The sequence below is a fragment of the Martes martes genome (assembly GCF_963455335.1).
Source record: "Martes martes genome assembly, chromosome: 1".
NCBI classification, from domain to species: Eukaryota; Metazoa; Chordata; class Mammalia; order Carnivora; family Mustelidae; genus Martes; species Martes martes.
This window is the reverse complement of record NC_137888.1, coordinates 4,290,015-4,308,420: the sequence shown is the minus strand read 5'-3', so window position 1 is coordinate 4,308,420 and position 18,406 is coordinate 4,290,015. Positions and strand designations below refer to the sequence as shown.

At 52.8% G+C, this 18,406-nt stretch overlaps 1 protein-coding gene across 1 annotated transcript in view; it reads left to right on the top strand.

The window, feature by feature from the left end:
• The first annotated feature begins 9,536 nt into the window (after positions 1-9,536).
• The window catches only part of BACE2 (beta-secretase 2), an 80,336-nt gene continuing 71,466 nt past the window's right edge, over positions 9,537-18,406 (top strand). Inside the window, exon 1 of the mRNA XM_080828265.1 lies at positions 9,537-10,250. Coding sequence (XP_080684391.1) covers positions 9,960-10,250 — 291 coding nt within the window. The 5' untranslated portion in view covers positions 9,537-9,959. The remainder of the gene's footprint in view (positions 10,251-18,406) is intronic.

Genomic DNA, 18,406 nt, shown 5'->3' with positions numbered 1-18,406 from the left:
CCACTGTGGGCTGCTGCACCCTGAGCTTGTTGGCTGGGGGTGGGGCTCTGTATGCGAGCTTGGGGGGCATGTGGTTTCCTGGCCCATGTTGCTCCTTTCTCAAGAGGAGATGAGACAGATCTGAGCTGCAGAGGACCAGCCGGGGGCTCTGAAACCCCACTGAGCCCAAGACCCACAGGAAACAGGGGTGTCAGCACAGAGACTGGCAATTTCTCTGCACTTTCTTATTTGTCTCTTCCCCTGTGTCCATTCTGCACTCTGTGCCTCCAACAAACTCATAAATCCCCACAGAGGACAGGCCCATTCCCCAAATGGCCCCTGTCCAAACAGATGCTTGAATTTGTCTTCCTCCAGACTTTTACCAGGAAAGGGATGCCATCGAGGCTTTCCATAGGTGACCAGAATAAATACAGCCCATTAAAGAAGACGTGTGTGCCGCCGAAGGCATCATCTACGGCCGCGGAGCCACTCCTGGTTTTGGCCACTCAGGGCTCCACCAGCCTTGGTGTTGGTATCGATTAGTTCTGACGATGGAAAGATCGAAGGCCGCAGGACAGCTGTGAACTCCAGAAGGACGCCGACTTGGTTAAAAAGGAACCCCCCCAACCTGTGGGATCCTGGCCTAATGAGTCCCAGGCTCCAAGATGAGGACGGGAAGCAGTTCCCAGAGCAATGGGAATGGGCCAGCAGCCAGGTTACGGCGGGGGGGGGGGGGGGGGGGCATTCAGACAGATCCCTAGAATGAAGGAAAGATGACATTGCAGGTATACCCCCCCAAAATCCCGGAAACACACAGCTGAGGGGCCAAGTCTCACAATCCGAGACATTTTCAGGGAAGCAAGTGTTAGCCCAGTGACTCCTATGTAACGAGCAGGCCCACATGGGTTGCGCTATGTCACTGACTATTGTGAAGGTAAAGTACACACCAGGGGCACCTGGGTGGTTCAGTTGGTTGAGCATCTGACTCTTGGATCCAGCTCAGGTCATGATCTCATGGTCGTGAGATCGAGTCTCCCATCCGGCTCCACACTCGGGAGGGAGGCTGCCTGAGAATCTCTCTCTCCCTCGCCCTCTGTGCCCCCGTCTAAAACAATTAAAAGCATGCATGCCTCAACAGAAAGAGCCCTTATTTCGTGAACCGCTAAGAAAAGGACACATTACCATTAACCCGTGACAAGATACTTTCTTATCACTTGGGATTTCTGTTTCATACCTATGAAAGAGGATTGGAGCCCTATGTAGACGCTCCTGTGTGAACATAAAACACAGGTGAACAGACTGGTAAGTCATTCTTAACATTTTTCATGTTCTGGCCCATTCTTCAAACCACCCTGGACTCGATGGGCAATATCCGTGTTTTTCCGTACAACATCACCCTGTGTGCCAGGAAGGTGTGAGGGGATGGTCTCCTGAAAAGGGGTGTCTTGGTTTCCGCTTGCTGCTGTCATAAACCACCACAGACTTCGTGGTTGGAACACACGAATTCTGTCATCTGACCCTTGTATGACACGAGGTCAGAGGTCTCACCTGGGCCTCCCTGGGCCAAGGTCAAGGTGTAGATGGGGTGGCTTTGTTTCCCGGTGGCTCTGGGGGAAAAGTGGCTTTTCTCACCCTTGCAAGTTTCTCAGGCCACCTGCGTTTCGTGACTTGTGGCCCCTTCCTCCTTCAAACCTAGCCAAACCGTATCCCTCTAACCACAGTTGGGGACGGTTCTCTGGTTTTGAAGATGCACAAGAATAGATTGGGCCCTGCTGGGTAATCCAGGATGCCTTGTTCATCCCAAGGGCCTTAACAGTCACATCTGCAGAGTCCCTCCTGGCACAGAAGGTAATGACTCGGGGACCCTGGGGGTTTGGATGTGGGCCTTCTAGGAGGCCGCTATGCCGCTTCCCACAGGAGATTCCCTGCTCTGGTCTCCAGGGGACTCCCAGCCCCAGATGCCTTCTTGTAAGCATTCGTGGTGGGCTTTCTTGACACTGCCTGCAAGTTCAGCAGAAAGTTCCAGACAACCCCCAAACTCACACACCTTTCACAAATGATGCTTCAGTTATTTGGTAACTGGAATGTGGAGGGGAGTGGTCTTCCATCATGGCAACAGGAGTCCCAACCGAATACGTCCCTTCACAGGTAACGGCGTATGTGCCCCGGCTTCGGAGCGCTTAAAATGTGGATAGAATCAAGAGGTTATGGGATATGATTGAATTCTAACAAGGAGCCCCCCCTAAAGCAAGTAGATAAGCCATACCGCTGGACAACGTCAGAGGACCCCCTCCATGCTGGATCTCGGAGAATGTGCCTCGGAGGCACACACCAGACGCACATGGAAGGAAATCCGAGTCTGGGAGCAACGGACAGGTACTGGGCGCAGTCCCAGGGGCCGAGGCCGAATCAGAAGTTGATCCCAGGTCTCGGGGCTCGGGGCTACGCACTCGCCATTGGGCTTTCTCTCCACACTGGCTGCAAGAGCGGGGTTGCTGGTGGAGAAACACGTGGGGACCTCCGTGATTGGGGAGCCCATCTATCCCGGCAGAACCTTCCCTGGTGGGTCCCAGCTGATGGAGTGTTGCCCTGACGGGCCCTATTTACCCAGCCACTGTGTTCCAGAGAGTAGACGGGCGTCTTGGTTGGGGGTACCTATTTCACATGCATGAGGGGTAGTTGGTACTTAAAGGGAAAGTTGGAGGTGAGTGTTATCTCCCTCTGTCCTAAAATGTGCCTGCTTAGTCATTTTAAGAAGGCAGCCTGCTTCAGGTAAAAGAACACAGTCCGGGGGCTGACTCACTGGGTGCGAATCTGGCTCATCACTACTTGCTGGGATCTCAGGCCAATCTGCAGGGCTCTATGCCCTGGCGTTCTCCCCTGTGCCGTGGGCACAGGGAGCATGCCCTGGAGTGGCAGAGAAGCCAGCAGCATCCGGTGGGAGCTTGGGGTTGCTGTCCTTCACTGTCTTCCTAAGTGGGGACATCCGCCATCCCTGTTCTCACTGTCCAAGAGTCAGAATGAGGCAGGGTGTGTGACCACGCAGTAGCGTTGGGCCAGCCCCAAGCCAACGGAAGGAATTCCCATGTCTGTCTAGTGCTCATGAGTCCCCCTCTGTCTACACTCGATGCTAACTTCTCCCTCTCTGTGCCGCCTGTCACCTCCTCATGGATTCCTGTGGTGGCCTACTACTTGGTCTCCCGGTCTCCAGGCTCACCACCACCCATCTCTCCTCCACCCAAGCTAGAGTGATGTCTCCATAATGAACATGAACTTGTGCCTGTCCTGCTAAACTGTCACCTCTGATGGAAGGGGCTACTCGAGAGGCAGCTCTAACATGGTCAGTGGCACAGAGGAGGGCCTCGGCTTCTCCATTAAAGGAGCCACGGGGATGCTGCCTACGGGATCTCCTGGGGGCTTCACCTTCTGGATGCTCCCCGGGCAGGAGTTCTGGGATCCTCTCCAGCTAGACCATCCTGGGATCCTTCAGAAAGGCCACATGGCAGGGCTAGTAAGGAGCACGGGCTCTGAAGTCTCCAGAATCAGAATCCCAGTCCCACCACTCAGCAGTCAGGTATCAATTCTGTGCCTCCGTTTCTCATCTGTAAAATGGGAATAATAATGGTGCCTGCTAACAGAGTTATTAGTAAGATTGTATGTTTCACTGAGAATACTGACTGGCATGTTTTCTATCAACCCATATTGTTTTGGAAGAAATCTCATTTCATTCATAAATACCAGCATGTCTACCCTAAATTATACCTCTTCCACACACATACACACACACTCAATACCATTATTACATCTAAAAATTATTAATAATAATTCCATAACATCATCCAACCAGTGTTCAAATTTCTCCAATTGTCTTATAAGTAACTTCCTTTTTGTTCAATCAGAATTTAAGTGAGATCCCTATATGATGATTCATTGATAAGAGTTTTGGGACTCTCTTGATCTATAGCAAAAGGCTGGCAAACTTTTTCTGTGAAGAAGTAGACAGTAAATATTTTAGCCCTCCCAGCCGAATCGTCTCTCTTGCCACTACTTCAACGCATGTGCATGTGCATGTGTTTCAATAAAGCTTTATTCGCAAAAACAGGCAGCAGGGCTGAGCTGGCCCCCAGGATGTGATGTAGAGGCTTAGTCAGATTCAGGTTTGGTTTTCTGGTGAGAACATTTCACTGGCAGCTCTGTGGACTTCCATCAGGAAGCACAAATGTTGGGTGGTCTCTGTTTTGTGTGCAAAGTTATCAGCCATGTACGCTCAATGCCCCGATCTCTGAACTCATTTGGGTCTGCTCAGTGGCGACGTTGCAGTCCCATTCCTTCTTCATGTATTAGCGGCAATCCTCCTATAAAGAGAAATTTCCCCTCATCAATTATTTGGTTATACTGAGGTAGAGCTTGTTGAGGGAAGTCAGGAGAATAGATGCCTGATTCTGTTCCTTTCTCTGCCAGTTTTTAAAAATAATGCGTTGGGCTCCCTCGCCGTCTTCAAAAATAATCGGTGTACTTTCTCAAAGAACATTATGAACGAATAGGTTTCAACATAATTGAAGTGTTTTGAACCCTTATTGTTACTACTTTTAATGGTGTCTGAATTGTCCTGGTTCTGTCCCAGCTCCGGACAGGGCCTCCAGAGTCTTTGGTCACATTCTTGCTTTCTGGTATGACAAAATGCCCCAGGGTGACCTTGCTCCGTTTCTTCCCCAAACCTGGAATCAGCCTTCTCTGGGGGGAACCATGGTTTGCTTTACAGGGAAGTGATATTTAGAAGCCCTAATGTAGGATCTGTGGGTGTTCATTGTATGTAGCCCTTTCCAGTAGACGCAGCAAGGCTTATTACTATTTTTTTTTAAAGACTTGATTTATTCATCTGAGAGAGAGAGAGAGAGAACACAAGCAGGGAGAGGAGCAGAAGGAGAGGGAGAAAGAATGGGAGAAAGTCTCCACAGACTCAGTACTGGGTGCCGAGCCCAACATGGGGCTTGATCCCACCATCCCAAGATCACGACCCAAGCCCAAACAGAGAGTCTGAGCTCAACCAACTGAGACACCCAGGCACTCCGAAGCTTGTTTTTAAAAATATGAACGATCTCGGGGCACCTGGGAGGCTCCGTCGGTGAAGCGTCTGCCTTCGGCTCAGGACATGGTCCTGATCCCGGGGTTCTGGGATCGAGTCCCACATGGGACTCCCTGCTCAGCAGGAAGTGTGCTTCTCCCTCTCCCTCTGCCCCCGCCCCCGCTCATGTGCTCTCTCTCCCTCTCTCTTTCTCTCTCAAATAGATAAAATCTTTAATTTAAAGAAGAAGAAGAAAAAAAAAGGATCTCGGGAATACCTTCTGACATTTCCAAATCAATTCAGGACCACGCGGCTCCGGCCTCTCTTTGGTCTGATACCTGCTCCCCTTTCTCCCGTGCTCTACCTCCTGGTTCACCTGGGGAGCTTTTAAAACTCGCAGTTCTGGAGGCTGGTCCCAAACCAGCCGAATGGGAAGGATCCCCCAGGTGACTCACTCAGCAGCCAGGCTTGGCTCCAAGGAGCAAGCACGTTGTGCTGCCCAGGGGCCGGGTGGGAATACAGACGGAGAAAAGTGGGCCGGCCCGTCCCTTGGGGAGTGGAGGTTTGCGGGGTGAGGAGCGGCTGTCGTCGGAGGAAGAGGAGGAAAGGAACCCCAGCAGCTCTTCCACCGCGTGCGGCTCTAAGGGGAGGGAGATAAGGGCCAGTAACCGGCAGAAGTGGGATGAAGATGGGTTTAAAAAAAGAGAAGTGGGGGCTGCAAGCGTGTTTGTGAGTTTCGGAGAAGGAAGCAGGCGGCAGGCAGAAGATGAAGCTACAGGAGAAGAAAGAGATGCGCCCATGGGCTCTCAGGGGCCTCGGTGGCCTCCTCTTGCTGAGTGTGGGAGGCGCTCGGATAGAGAACGAGCCCTCTGACTGCACCTGCAAAGTCGAGGGCAAGGACCACACCTTCCTCCACCCTTCTCTTCCAGCAGCCGACACCATGCCTGACTCCGAGCAGTCACTATATGTGGAAAATGTAGATGCAAACCTAGAAACCGAAGACAGTACAAAACAGCAGGGCTCCAAGTATGCTCTGACCCTTGCACGGGGCCTCCTAGCTCAAAACTGTTTTTACGATGATTCTAAAGTGTTGTCTTCTTCACTTTTGTTCTGTTCTATGTGCTGGATAGAATTTTCCGGAGGCTTCCAAACAGACTGAATGCAGAAGCATATAGGAGAACCCAGCTGCCTTCCATTAAGACAGATAAAGAGACTTGCAAAAATGCGAAATAACCATTCTTCTCTCTTTTTAATAGATTAGTTTTCATTAAAATGTTATTTTATGTTGTTGTATAATGGGTTTATTGCATTATTTTTAAATGCATTGTTACGTATTGTTAAAAAGTCTGTTTTAACCCCTAATTTGGTAACTACTGATAGATACGATCTATATAAATAAAAACTCCTTGGGGTCCTCAGCCTGTAAGTAATCTCTATATCCAGCGTGGGACTTGAACTCATGACCCTGAGGTCAAGACCTGAGCTGAGATCAAGAGTGGGATGCTTAACCCACTGAGCCACCCAGGGGCCCCATGTGGGGTCCCCAATTTTTAAAGGGTCCTGAGACCCAAAATTTGAGGATTGCTGGTGTAAGAGGAGCTCAGAGCTAGCAGAGAGAGCAGGTGAACAGCCAACACGCGGGTGACAATCTTCCCAGCCACGCAGCACGTACTTCTGGAAGGATTCCCTGGTTGCCTCCTTGGACAGGACATAAGACACATCCTCACTGTCTGCTGTCCAGGACAGTTCTTTTTTTTTTTTTTTAAGATTTTATTTATTTATTTGACAGAGAGAGAGAGAGAGATCATAAGCTGGCAGAGAGGCAGGCAGAGAGAGGGGGAAGCAGGCTCCCCACTGAGCAGAGAGCCCGATGTGGGGCTCAGTCCCAGAACCCAAGATCATGACCTGAGCCACAGGCAGAGGCTCAACCCGTTGAGCCACCCAGGCGCCCCCAGGACAGTTCTTGGTAAGGAGGTTTGCTCTTTCCAAGGAGGATGGGCCAGTCTCACTTGTAGGCCCTGGTTTTTCTGAGTGGCCCAGGAAGTGCGTGGCTGGGGGCCTCAGTGCATGGAGGGGGAGGGGGCAGTTTGAAGAGGGTGTGGGAGTGTCCCTGCAGGGGCGTGAGGGGTCCACCTTCTCCCCCTGTCTCCCTCCCCCTGCTCACCCATGCTATGGGAAGTGGCTTCTTTCTTAGAGAAGCTTCTGGAAGGATAAAAAGACTCTCTAATCCTGCCCTGAGAGGCCTGCCCCATACGGTCTGTCTGCCTTCCTTCCTTCTCTCTCTCTCTCTTTCTTTCCTTCCTTCCCCCTTCCCTCCTTCTTTCCCTTTCCTCCTTCCTTCCTTCCTTTCTCTCTCTCTCTTTCTTTCATGTTAGTCACCATATAGTACATCATTGGTTTTTGATGTCGTGTTCCATGATTCATCGTTTGCGGGTGACACCCAGCGCTCCATGCAATCTGTGCCCTCCCTGACCCCCGCCACGGGCTCACCCATCTCCCTGCCCCCCTCAGAGAGAACACCTGGCAGGTGAAATGACTGTTTCCCAGACCCAGGCAGTGCCATTGTTCTGAGGGGCTAAGAACCACCATCCACGAGCCCATTCATAAAACAAAGACGGCCAAGGGGACTGTCACCTGAGGCTGTCGCTTCAGCCCACGTTCTTTTCTGAGGAGAGAGCTCTCCGTCCATTAAAACTGCGCCTGGGTGGCTCAATGGGTTAAAGCCTCTGCCTTCAGCTCCGATCATGATCCCAGGGTCCTGGGATTGAGCCCCATGTCGGGCTCTCTGCTCAGCGGGGAGCCTGCTCCCCCCCACCCCCGCCCCACCCTGCCTGCTGCTCTGCCTACTTGTGATCTTTGTCTGTCAAATAAATAAATAAAATCTTAAAAAAAAAAAACCTGCATGAGCTCCTCTGCGACTAGACTTTAATGCATCCGTTTTCCCCTAAACCTGAACTAGTCCTTTCAAAATGAAAAGTTCACAAAGACTCATCACACTGGGTGGAGTCAGGAGCACCGCGAGGGACAAACCTTAATTAGACTTGATTTTTTAAATTTTCCCTCGTGGTTTTTAATTATTAGAGCAAATGTCTCTGATGTTGAACTCCACGTCAGGTAGCCCCAATGCCAACGCCCTTAATAAATTCCATGTGCTTTTTACAAGGTTATGTTCTTCGGAGAACTGTCTGCACGTCTTTCCGAACCCCTCAAGACTGGACACTAAGGAGTATAAATAATCATTCTTTAAAAATTATACTTCCTCTACAACCTTGAATTTGAAATGTGAATATATGAATAGAATAGGTCTGGAATTACTATGCAGATTTATGGGGATATCAATTTAGGTTATATCACAGGCCCAACTAGGCCTTTCATTTTGAGGCTGGGGATTTGTTAAAGCTGGGATAGAGTTTGGGGAAAACGTGATTCTCACAGACACGACTGAAGCACTCTGACATGGGGGTCCTTTGCAGAGTTAGACCTGATTCTGAAATTGAGAAGACAGGAATAAAAATCAAATCTTGAACAGAAGTAGCTGGAAATTACAGGGAGGAGTGAAGCTTTGCTCCAACCTTCCCACTGTTTCGAAGATGGGTTTGTTTGTTTTTTAAAACAGCCAGCATAATTCAGCTGGAGGAGGTAGAGAGATTTTTCTGCTCCTTGTTTCAGTAGAAATCGATGGGCTTTAGCAGGTGCAGCTGTCCCCCCTGCGTTTAGTACCTCAAATAAAATCACCCTCCTTGTTTGCAGTACTGAGACTTCTTTGGTCTTCGTGTCCGCGGCTAAACAAGTATTAATTAGATAATCCGCCGAGGGCCGGCGGAGGGGGGAGGAGAGGGAGGGAAGGCGGCGGCCCAGACTTGGCCGCCCTGATTTGTGCATCGTGACTGCGAGTTGCTCGGTGGACTGAGGGAGTCCTGGGGGAGGTGAAGGAGCAGCTCCGGGCAGCTTCTCATCTGCATTACGGACGAGCCTGGGGAGGAGAAGCCCAAGCTCAAAGCCAGCGGCGGACACCACCTCCCGGGTGCTTACGGTGGGCGCCTGGGGGAGCCGAGGCCCCCTCCCCCTCCCCCCAAGATTTCTAGGGAGAGGTCTCCAAAGCTCTCGCGCTCTCCCTGCCCACCCCCAACCCACCCACCCCCTGCCGCTAGGGGCCGAAGTGGGGAGAGGGGAGAGGGAATGAGCAGGATCCGGGGTGGGGGCGGGGGTTCAGCGCCCTAGAAATGCCCAGAGACGCAGCCAGACTCCGGGGGGTGTAAGTGCGGCAGGGATGAACTTAGCGAGGGCAGGCGCTGACTCCCGGTGATGCTCGCGGCTCTCTGACGATTCTCTCTTCTCCTCTCTGACCCTCAGGTCACCCCCCACCGCTGCGGGGCTCCCTCGCGCGCGGGGCCACAGGGCCAGTTCAGGCCCTCGCTGCCCCTTTAAGGGTTCCCGAAACTTTCCCCCTGGTATCAGAGGAGCCTCGTCACATCCGTTGGCCGTAGCAGCGGGGCGCGTTCCGAGGAAATTCAGGACTCGAGTTTCCCGGGGAAGAGGCGCGGCCCGACACGAGCGAGAGCGGGTAGGGCGCGCCCGGGGCGCTCCGGCGGACCCCGCGCTCCGCCGTGACCTTGGCCGCGGGGGAGGGGCCCGGCCCCTGCGGGGCAGCCGCCGCCCGCCAGAGGGGGCAGCGGCGACCAACTTGCTCAAGTTGGCGGCGCGGGCTGGGGCGGCTCCGGCTCCGGCGCCTCCTCCCGCTTCCCCGGTCCTCCTCCCGCGGCGCTCCTCCCAGCGGCCGCCGCCCGCCCGGTGCGCGCCCAGCCCTGCCCGCAGCCCCGCGCCGAGCCGCCGCGCCGCCGCCACCGCCACCGCCGCCACCAGCGCCGGACGGGACGGGCCGGGCCGGGCGCGCCCCCCGGGCCCCGCCGCGGGCATGGGCGCGCAGGCCCGGGCGCTGCTGCTGCCGCTGCTGGCCCAGTGGCTCCTGCGCGCAGCCCCGGCGCCGGCCCCCGCACCCCTCACGCTGCCCCTCCGCGTGGCCGCGCCCACCCCCGGGCCCGGGACCCCCGCCGCGCCCCGTGCTGCGCCCCAAGCCGACGGCCTGGCGCTCGCCCTGGAGCCCGCCGGCGGCGCAGCCAACTTCTTGGCCATGGTGGACAACCTGCAGGGGGACTCCGGCCGTGGCTACTACCTGGAGATGCTGATCGGAACCCCCCCGCAGAAGGTAGGTTGGCGGGCGCTCTCTCGCCCAGCGGACCCGCGCCCCACCACCCCTGCGGCCCCCCCAGGCTGCAGCCGCGGATTTTCCGGGGTTCCGGGGGGGAGCGCCCAGCGGAGCGTGCCTGCAGTTTAGCGTCGCCCCCGACCACACCTCGGTGGAGCAGAGTGGGGGGCACGCCGGGGGGCCCCTCCGCGCCGGGAGCGGGGCGCGCGCCCTGGGGACGCGGAGCGCCGACCGTCCTGCCCCGGGCTCAGCCGAGGGTGTGCGCGAGTGTTTCAGAACTTGTTAGTCCTCCCCTCCGAGCGGCGGGGCGGCGAGCGCCTCCAACGGGCAGCCCTTCTGGCGAGCTGGGAGCCAGCACCGTGGGCCTCGGGCGCGATGCTGTGGCTCCTGGGGGCTCACTTTGGGTGCCCGATCTCCTCCTCGCCCTCCCACCCCCTTGCTGTCTCATTGCTACGGGGGCTGGTGGCCGCTCCGGAGGCGCGGTGCCTGGAGTGGGATCTGTGCGCGAGCTCCGCCGAGCAGCCCAGTCCGCGGAGGCTCGCTGGCTGCGGGCGGAGGGGGCCGCGTGGCCGCCGCGCCGCTCTGCTCTCCCAGAGTTGGCTCGTCGGCTTCCTCCCGCCCGCCCAGCCGCCCAGCCTCTCTGCACCGAGCCAGCGTCTGCACACGTGTGTGTGCAATGTACTAAATGCGGTCCAGCTCCTGCGGAAAAATCCAGGCTGAGTAAGGCTTCCGGGGACCGAGTGGCCTCCCGATGACCAAATAAAAATAAAACCCAGCAGCCTTCTTTTTATTTTAATCTGATTTTATTTATTAGCACTTCTTGTGGCAAGAAACGAATGCCCCCCCCTCACCCCCCCGGCTCAGTAATCTTAAGAGAAACAATTCCCGAAGTCGATTTGGTCCCCCCTCTTTCCACGTTTACCTGATCTAAGTGTGATTTGAAGTCAGGTTTTCTTATCAATTGAGTACAGTCCCAAGATACTTTGTTTTTATTTTTAACATTGTCATTTGAGTTTCAATTCAGCTATGATTCCCCCATAAATAGAACACACTCATGACTTTGGTGTAATTCTAATTAAATTATTCAAGACTTGCTTAAGAGGAAAGACGCGCCATGCTAATTCTTTTTAAAAAAAGAAACTCTACTGAGTAACTTCTATACTTGCTTAATTAGTCTTTTAAAAAAAAAACCCTCCAGAAATGTGTTCTGCTCAAAACTTGAACTCTGGTTGCCTTTCCTCTAAGCCTTGCCTTCTCGGTCTTCCCGGGTGGATGGTGGGCAGGGAGGGGGAGGGCGTCAGCTGAGGGAGCTTAACTTGACCGCAGGGGTGTGGTTGCTGGTCAGAGCGGCCACGTGAAGACACGCGCTCCTGGTGAGAACCTTGTACTTTCTGCCTTCCCAAGATTTCCCAATATTTTGTGGATGACCCTCTTTTGTAGCCCAAGGGTGATCTTTCGGAACAGGAAATGACTCTCCGTTTATGAAATATGTGCTTTGTGGGGAAGTGCTCTTGTTAATTTTTGAGTGGAAGGGAAGTCTTTGTACTAAAGTAAACATTTGGGCACTTTGGGTACTGTGATAAAAGGGGTCCTTGATATCTCCCTCCAGAGAAGACGGGAAGGGGGTGAAAAAAAGCCTCAAGAGAAGGGGGCGGGGAATGGGAAGATTTTTCTTGGGCTCTCAAAAAAAAAAAAAAAGCCTTTCATAAATAATACCTTTTCTTTATTAATTAATCCAGTGACCTTTATTTTATTATTTTTTTAAAGTAAGCTCTAGGCCCATCGTGGGGCTTGAACTCAGCTCCCGGAGATTGAGAGTCGCGTGGTCTACGGGCTGAACCAGCCAGGCATCCCAGTGACCTTTACTTTAAAATGATGAAGTTTAATTAACAGGATCGTATTGCATGCCTAGTGCTTGTATCTTTACCTTGGCCAAGGAGGTAGTTCATTCAAGGTTATTTCTCAGTTAAAGATGAGCATGTTTCCAGGGAAGGCTGTTTTTAACAATCCAGATTTAATTTTTACATTTGACGGGGAATGAAATATTCTGTTCCTCCTTCTTGGCCTGATTTAGTAATAAGTTGTTTTATAGCAAAATCCGTGCGTACGATCTCTCCAAAGGCCTACTATAAACTCTTGGGTACTAGTGACAAGCACATTGGGATTCATTTCTTTCCTCTCTCCTCCTGAAATGTCTCTGGCCACCAGCAAGGTGTTCGCAGCAGGCCCTGGGGTGACTTCTGAACTTGGAGTGAGGTTTCCTGCTCTATTAATGGCCAAGAGTTATGCATTTATTCTTTGCTGATTCTCCTAAGCCTAAAATAAAACTTGCTTAGGTGGAGAGAAAAATGCACTTGTAAATTCAGGCATTAAATAACCAAGAATTTTTGGAGAGGTAATAGTCCCCAGCCGTGTGGAGGGCTCCCCTCGTGCGGAGCACCGTACCATGTGGGTGTTGTCCTGGGGGGATCCTCGCCACCACCCCAGGGTTCTGATACCCATTTAGGGGTTGGGAAAACAAGCTTGGAGAGGTTGAATGACTGGCCCAGGGAGCAGGACAAGAGAGAGGGAGAGCCAGCAATGGATTGTGGGTAGTCCAGGTGGCTAGACTCCAGAAGCTAGGTGGCTGGGCTCCACTGGGCACATACCTGCCTGCTCCCTTTCCTCCCTGCTTCCTTTCCTTTTTCCCTTTTTTCTTTTTAAGATGTATTTATTTATTTGACAGAGAACACAAGCAGGGGAGCCACAGACAGGCAGAGGGAGAGGGAGAAGCGGACTCCCCGCTGAGCAGGGAGCCCGCTGTGGAGCTCGATCCCAGGACCCTGGGATCATGACCTGAGCTGAAGGCAGACGCTCCATCGACAGAGCCACCCCAGCACCCCTATTTTTCCCTTTTTAAACAAAATTTGGCCTTTAACTACCCTATCCAGGGAGAGATCCCTGGACCTTAAAGCCCAAGGTGTTAGGGACTTAATGGGTGACCAACGATGGACTCCAGCCCCGTGCTGCCCCTGCGGCCCTTCCCTCCCTGCCGGGCGACCTGCTGCACAGTTGGCTACAGCTACGCATGGGAGAGGGAGAGGTCAACAGAACCAGCGCTGCCCAGACCCCCGCTCTCCTATGGGAAAGCCCACTGTTGGACATGTGCTCGTTCCCCGAATGCTTACACCAAGAACTGGGGGGGGGGAGGGGAGGGGGTCAGTCGTTCTGCCTGCCACTGCTGAAGACATCACAAGCGTGTGCCCTGAAGCCCATGCGAGAGCAGGGCCACGTTGGCATGGAGATGAGTGCCAGGTGTTCGATACCATCACGTGACTTCTTGTGAACAGTAGAGAACCAGCAGCCGCTTGAACCCGGCAATTTGGTCTTATTAATAATAATAATGGTGTTCTAAAGTGATTATAATTATAGCAATTTCCATTATTTTAAAAAAAGGCTTTCACCCTGATGCAATCAATCTGCCTGGAAAGGCTAAGGGTCTGCAGCTCTATACCTTGTAATGGCCTCAAAAAGTCCTTAGGGATTTCTGTTGAAAGATTTTCTGTCATCTCCGCTAATACGGAGGAAACAGACGGCAACACGATTTTCGTGTTTAAACATTCTACTGTAAGGAGCTAAGAAATTATTTTGGGGACTCACATTTTAATCATGGCGCCTTGGCTTACCACTTCTTAGTACACAATTGTTTGGAAGACTTTGGATTGAAGATATGTGCCAAGTATATGCAATTTAGGAGTTTGTCTTTTTTAGAATAAGCAATCCAGTGTCCCTAAATTACATGAAACTCACTGCAGGCGAGGCTGGAAAAAGGAAGGCGATGGGCACCGAGAATAAACTTGATGGAACACAGCGAGATGGTAAATACTAAGGACAATGGGAAGGGAAGAGATGGCGGGGGTTCGAAGAACAGGAAAGGCAAAGCGAGGTTCCCCCCAGCTCCTGTGAGTGGCCCATGGCAGGTGGCAACTCTGAGCTTCGTGGAAGAATTCAGGATGCGGGTCCTCCTTCAGAAGGCGGAGAGGCCAGGCCGAGGCACCTGCTGAAAGCGCCTTGGAGGGACCGTCTGAGAAGTCACTGACAACCGTTAATATTAACAGCTAACCTTTATTCCAGGCTCACTGGATGGTGGGTACCATGCTAAGCGTTTGGCACAGATCACCTCATGTATTCTCCGAACAGCCCTAGGAAGGACGTGGAAGTTGCTCGACTTAATTATCAGACGGAGAGAACAGAGCACAGAGAAGCCCAGTAATCTGTCCAGGGTCCCCCTGGTGAGTAGCAGAGCTGGGGTGTCCATCAGGGAGGTCTGCCGGTTCCGTCCTGCAGTCCGAGCCCTTCGCTTCTGCTCCCCTTGTGCACTTGGACTTAAAAAAAATAAAAATACCATTTTCATTCACCTGTGGAAGACTTGGGTGTGGCCGGAAGCATCCCGGATGCTAGTGGCTTTACCCTGGTGATGGCAGTGGACAGGTGATCGGACTGTGCTGCCTTTCCCTATTGATTGGAGATTTTCGAGCTTTTAGCCTCCTGCGGCTGCTGTCACAGATCCCACAAACCAGGTGACTTAAAACAACAGAAATACATTCTCTCCCGGTCCTGGAGGTTAGTCACCCCGAGGAAGATGCCGCCAGGGCCCTGTCCCTCCCCCGCCTCTCCCAGCTTTGGCGGCTGCCCGTAGTCCTCCTCCCTGTTCCATGGCTCCAGGCTGCATTTCTCTAGTCTCTGTGTCTGTCTTCAGATGAAATTCTCCCCCCACCACGTGTAAGTTTCTAGGTCCAAACTGGCTTCTTAAAATGACACCTGTCACTGCATTAGGGTTCACCCTGATGCGTTCTGACCTTATCTCAGCTTCATCACAACTGTAGAGACAGAGATTAAGATTTCAACCTATTTTTTATTATAACGTATTTTAGGGGCATCTGGGTGGCTCAGTTGGTTAAGCATCTGACTCTTGGTTTCTGCTTAGATCTTGATCTCAAGGTCATGAGATCAAGCCACATGTCAGTCTCCGTGCTCAACGTGGAGCCTGCTTTTCCCTCTCCCCCTGGCCTTCCTCGCCGCTCCTGCTCTCTCTTTCAAATAAATAAATAAAATCTTAAAAAAAAAAAAAAGACTGTAAGGCATCCATCACTCCTCTTTATTGAATACATTTGATAGAGAATATGGACCTTTCTCCTCTACTCTGTCTTCCGGCTCCACCAGCACTTTCTGGACTTCCGATGTCCTCTGTTACAGACAGGTGGGCAGAACCTCGTCCGGGCTTTCTGGTCCTCCTAGAACACTGCTGGCCCCTCTTAACTAAAAAACCAAAAGGGGGAGCTGAAGGTTGGCTCTTGTCGTGTTGGACCCGAGGACAGACGTTTCAGGGCAGCACTTTCCCTTCCCGCGGGCACCTGGCTGCACGCCTTGGGGTTGGTAGCTCAGACACAGAATGGAACGGGTCAAGCCTTTCCATTCTCTGGATTCAGGATCCACCTAGGCTAGAGGTCGGGGTTGGTGGCTGCTGACCTTTGCCCCAACCCAGGCAGGGTGTGGCAGGAGTAGATGGGTCCATGGTGATGGTGGGCACTTCTGTCTCCAGCCGAAGAGCCTCCTCGAACGACCAGCAGTGGGGCTTCTGCTCACGCTGGGCTCCATTGCCCTACATCCTGGATCCCTCCGCGCGCTCTGTTCTTCTTGCCCAGCCTGGGCTTGGTGCGGCCTCTGGAGCTTAGTGCACGTTAGTGACGATGGATACGGTCTAGAAAACCAGTGCAGCCATGAGGCAGGCGGATGGCCCAGCTCGCCTTCTGTGACTTCGTGTATATGTGTTCACGGGCAAAATGTGAGTAAGGGTGTATACCCCGTATTCCGGGCTAGTTTCCTGAGCCGTGGAGAGTGTGTGCGTGATTCACGGTTGGATGGGCTGTCACTTGGCGCCCCGTTGTCCCCTTCTGGTCCAAATGGACTATTTGATTTTTTGCCTGTTGCTGCTCAGTTGCTTTTTTGCTCTTGGAATTCTCAAAGAGGAAAAATACTCTCGGTGTAACCAAGTGAAAGAGACAAAACTGGTGTAACCACATTTAAGAAACCAGGAGGTTTGTTTATGGGTTAATGTGTGCTAGCCAACACAGGTCTCGGGTTGGACATTTTTGGATTTTTATTATATGGTGCGTCATATACCTGTACCTAGAAATACACAGTCTTAGCATTTCCATTTTAGAAAGATAAAGAGGACTGTCGGAAGAGTAAAGCGAGTGCTGCCCTGGGCAAGCTTCATCCTTCTGCGGAGCCGTAAAGGGCTGTGGGAAACCTCTCTCCTTCCCTTTCACACTGGACCGGGAATGGCCCAGCGGGAGGATTTATACCTGGTCTCGCTAAGGCCAGGCTCGTGCTCCCACCGCCGAGCTCCTCCAGAGCCCGCACTGGATAGATGGCCTTAATAGGCGGTGGGCAGGGGACCTCAGGCTGCCAGCCATGCAGACCCCCTGCCTGGAACTAAACAACAAAGCCAAACACCCCAAACCCCCAAACCCAGCCCCAAGCCAGCCCCTCAGAAAGTGGTGACATGGGGAAAGAATGGTGGAGACTACTGAATCAGAAAGTTTTCTAGGCAGCAGAGAGGTTGGGACAGTCAGGACCCTTGCCGGAAGGGATGCTGTTGCTTGGGGAAGGTGGATGTGCATTCCCGAAACCTCCGTGGGCATCCAGAGCCCTTTCCATGACACCAGGCTGCCCCCTGGAAACCAGAAGCATCTTCCAGTCGGACAAGTTGCTGGGAAGCCGGCTGAACTGCACTCATTTGGGAATTGGGTGTTTGGGTGCTGATCCCGGAGGTGGGGCTTGCCGAGTGCTTGGTGTGGGAGAACCTCTTGGCACCTCATTCCTCAGCTTGTAAATTAGGAGATTGGACTGGGTGACCTGAGAGCCCTGCTAGGACTCGCACACTCAACGGCTCTGATCTGTTGTAGTTCTAAGTGCTTTCAGAAGCGCGAATTTTCAGCAGGTGTGTGCAGGCAAGTCACCTGGACATGTCAAAATGCAGAATCTGTCTCGGTGTCCTGGGAAGGGGGCAGGGGGCAGAGGAGGATGGGTGCTGCGGGCTCCCTGGCCCCAACTGCAGCCTTTGTCCCCCAGCCCAGCAGGCCTGGGAAGGACTAAGAGTGCCTGGTACAGCTGGTTAAACACAGTTTCCCGGATGGACCAGGTGAGACGCTGGGCCTGAGAATCTGCATTTTTACCATGCCCTCCTGGTGCCCCCCCCCCCCCCCCCCGCTCCCAGCAGTCGCTCGGCCCCTGTCCATGGATGTTGTTTGGAAGCCACGAGAGAAGCCAGATCTCCCTCTGCTTCACGGTTCCCTGCGTGGAAGGGGTTGGTTCTTTTATCCTCCTAAGTGTGGTCGTTTGGTTAGCATTGCCCTCTGCGGGTTTATTAGCAAAATCTCTACCTCAAGCAGATTGTGTTCCAAAAACTTCCTTGTTTGGCAGGTTGGAAACACGGCTTGCGTTTTCTCCAGGGAGGATGTTCTAAAGGCGTGTGTGCTGACGGTGTCCTTTTTAAATTTCCTTCTGTCACGGAGCGATAATTTGTAAATCAATAGACATGAATTAGTAGGAAAATGAAATGAAAATAAAAAAGTGTCTAGATAACAAGGGCTACTTTTTCAGTTATTGGGTTCAGCAGACATCGGTTTGGGAGGGGGAGCTGGTGTCAGTTTCAGGCCCCCCATCGTGTGGCTACCTTGTTGCCGACTGGTAACTGTTGCTTTGTGGCTTGGTGCCCCTGAGCAGTGTGTGCTCTAGAAAGTGTCCTTGCTCTGGAAGAAGAGGAATCAGAAGTTGTTACGAATGGTTCCAGTAACAGATTTGTGTTGCTGCCCCTCCCCCTAGTGGGAGGGTGGTTATTTTTGTTTAAGCGAAAGGGAAATGTGAAAGTGTTGGTTTCTCTGCTTCCTATTCCTCTCCAGGGAGGGTGGGAAGAGAGCTTTACCCAGGGCAGCAAATAGGTCTAACACAGACGTTTTTCCATCCCCCATCCCCGGAAGTTGTACCCTATCTGGGGGACATATGGTGCTGTCTTGAGACGTTTTGGTTGTTACATATTGGGTGGTTTCACCAGGATACTGCTGAAGGTCCTGCAGGGCACAGGACAGCCTCCCAGGACAAATAATGATCGG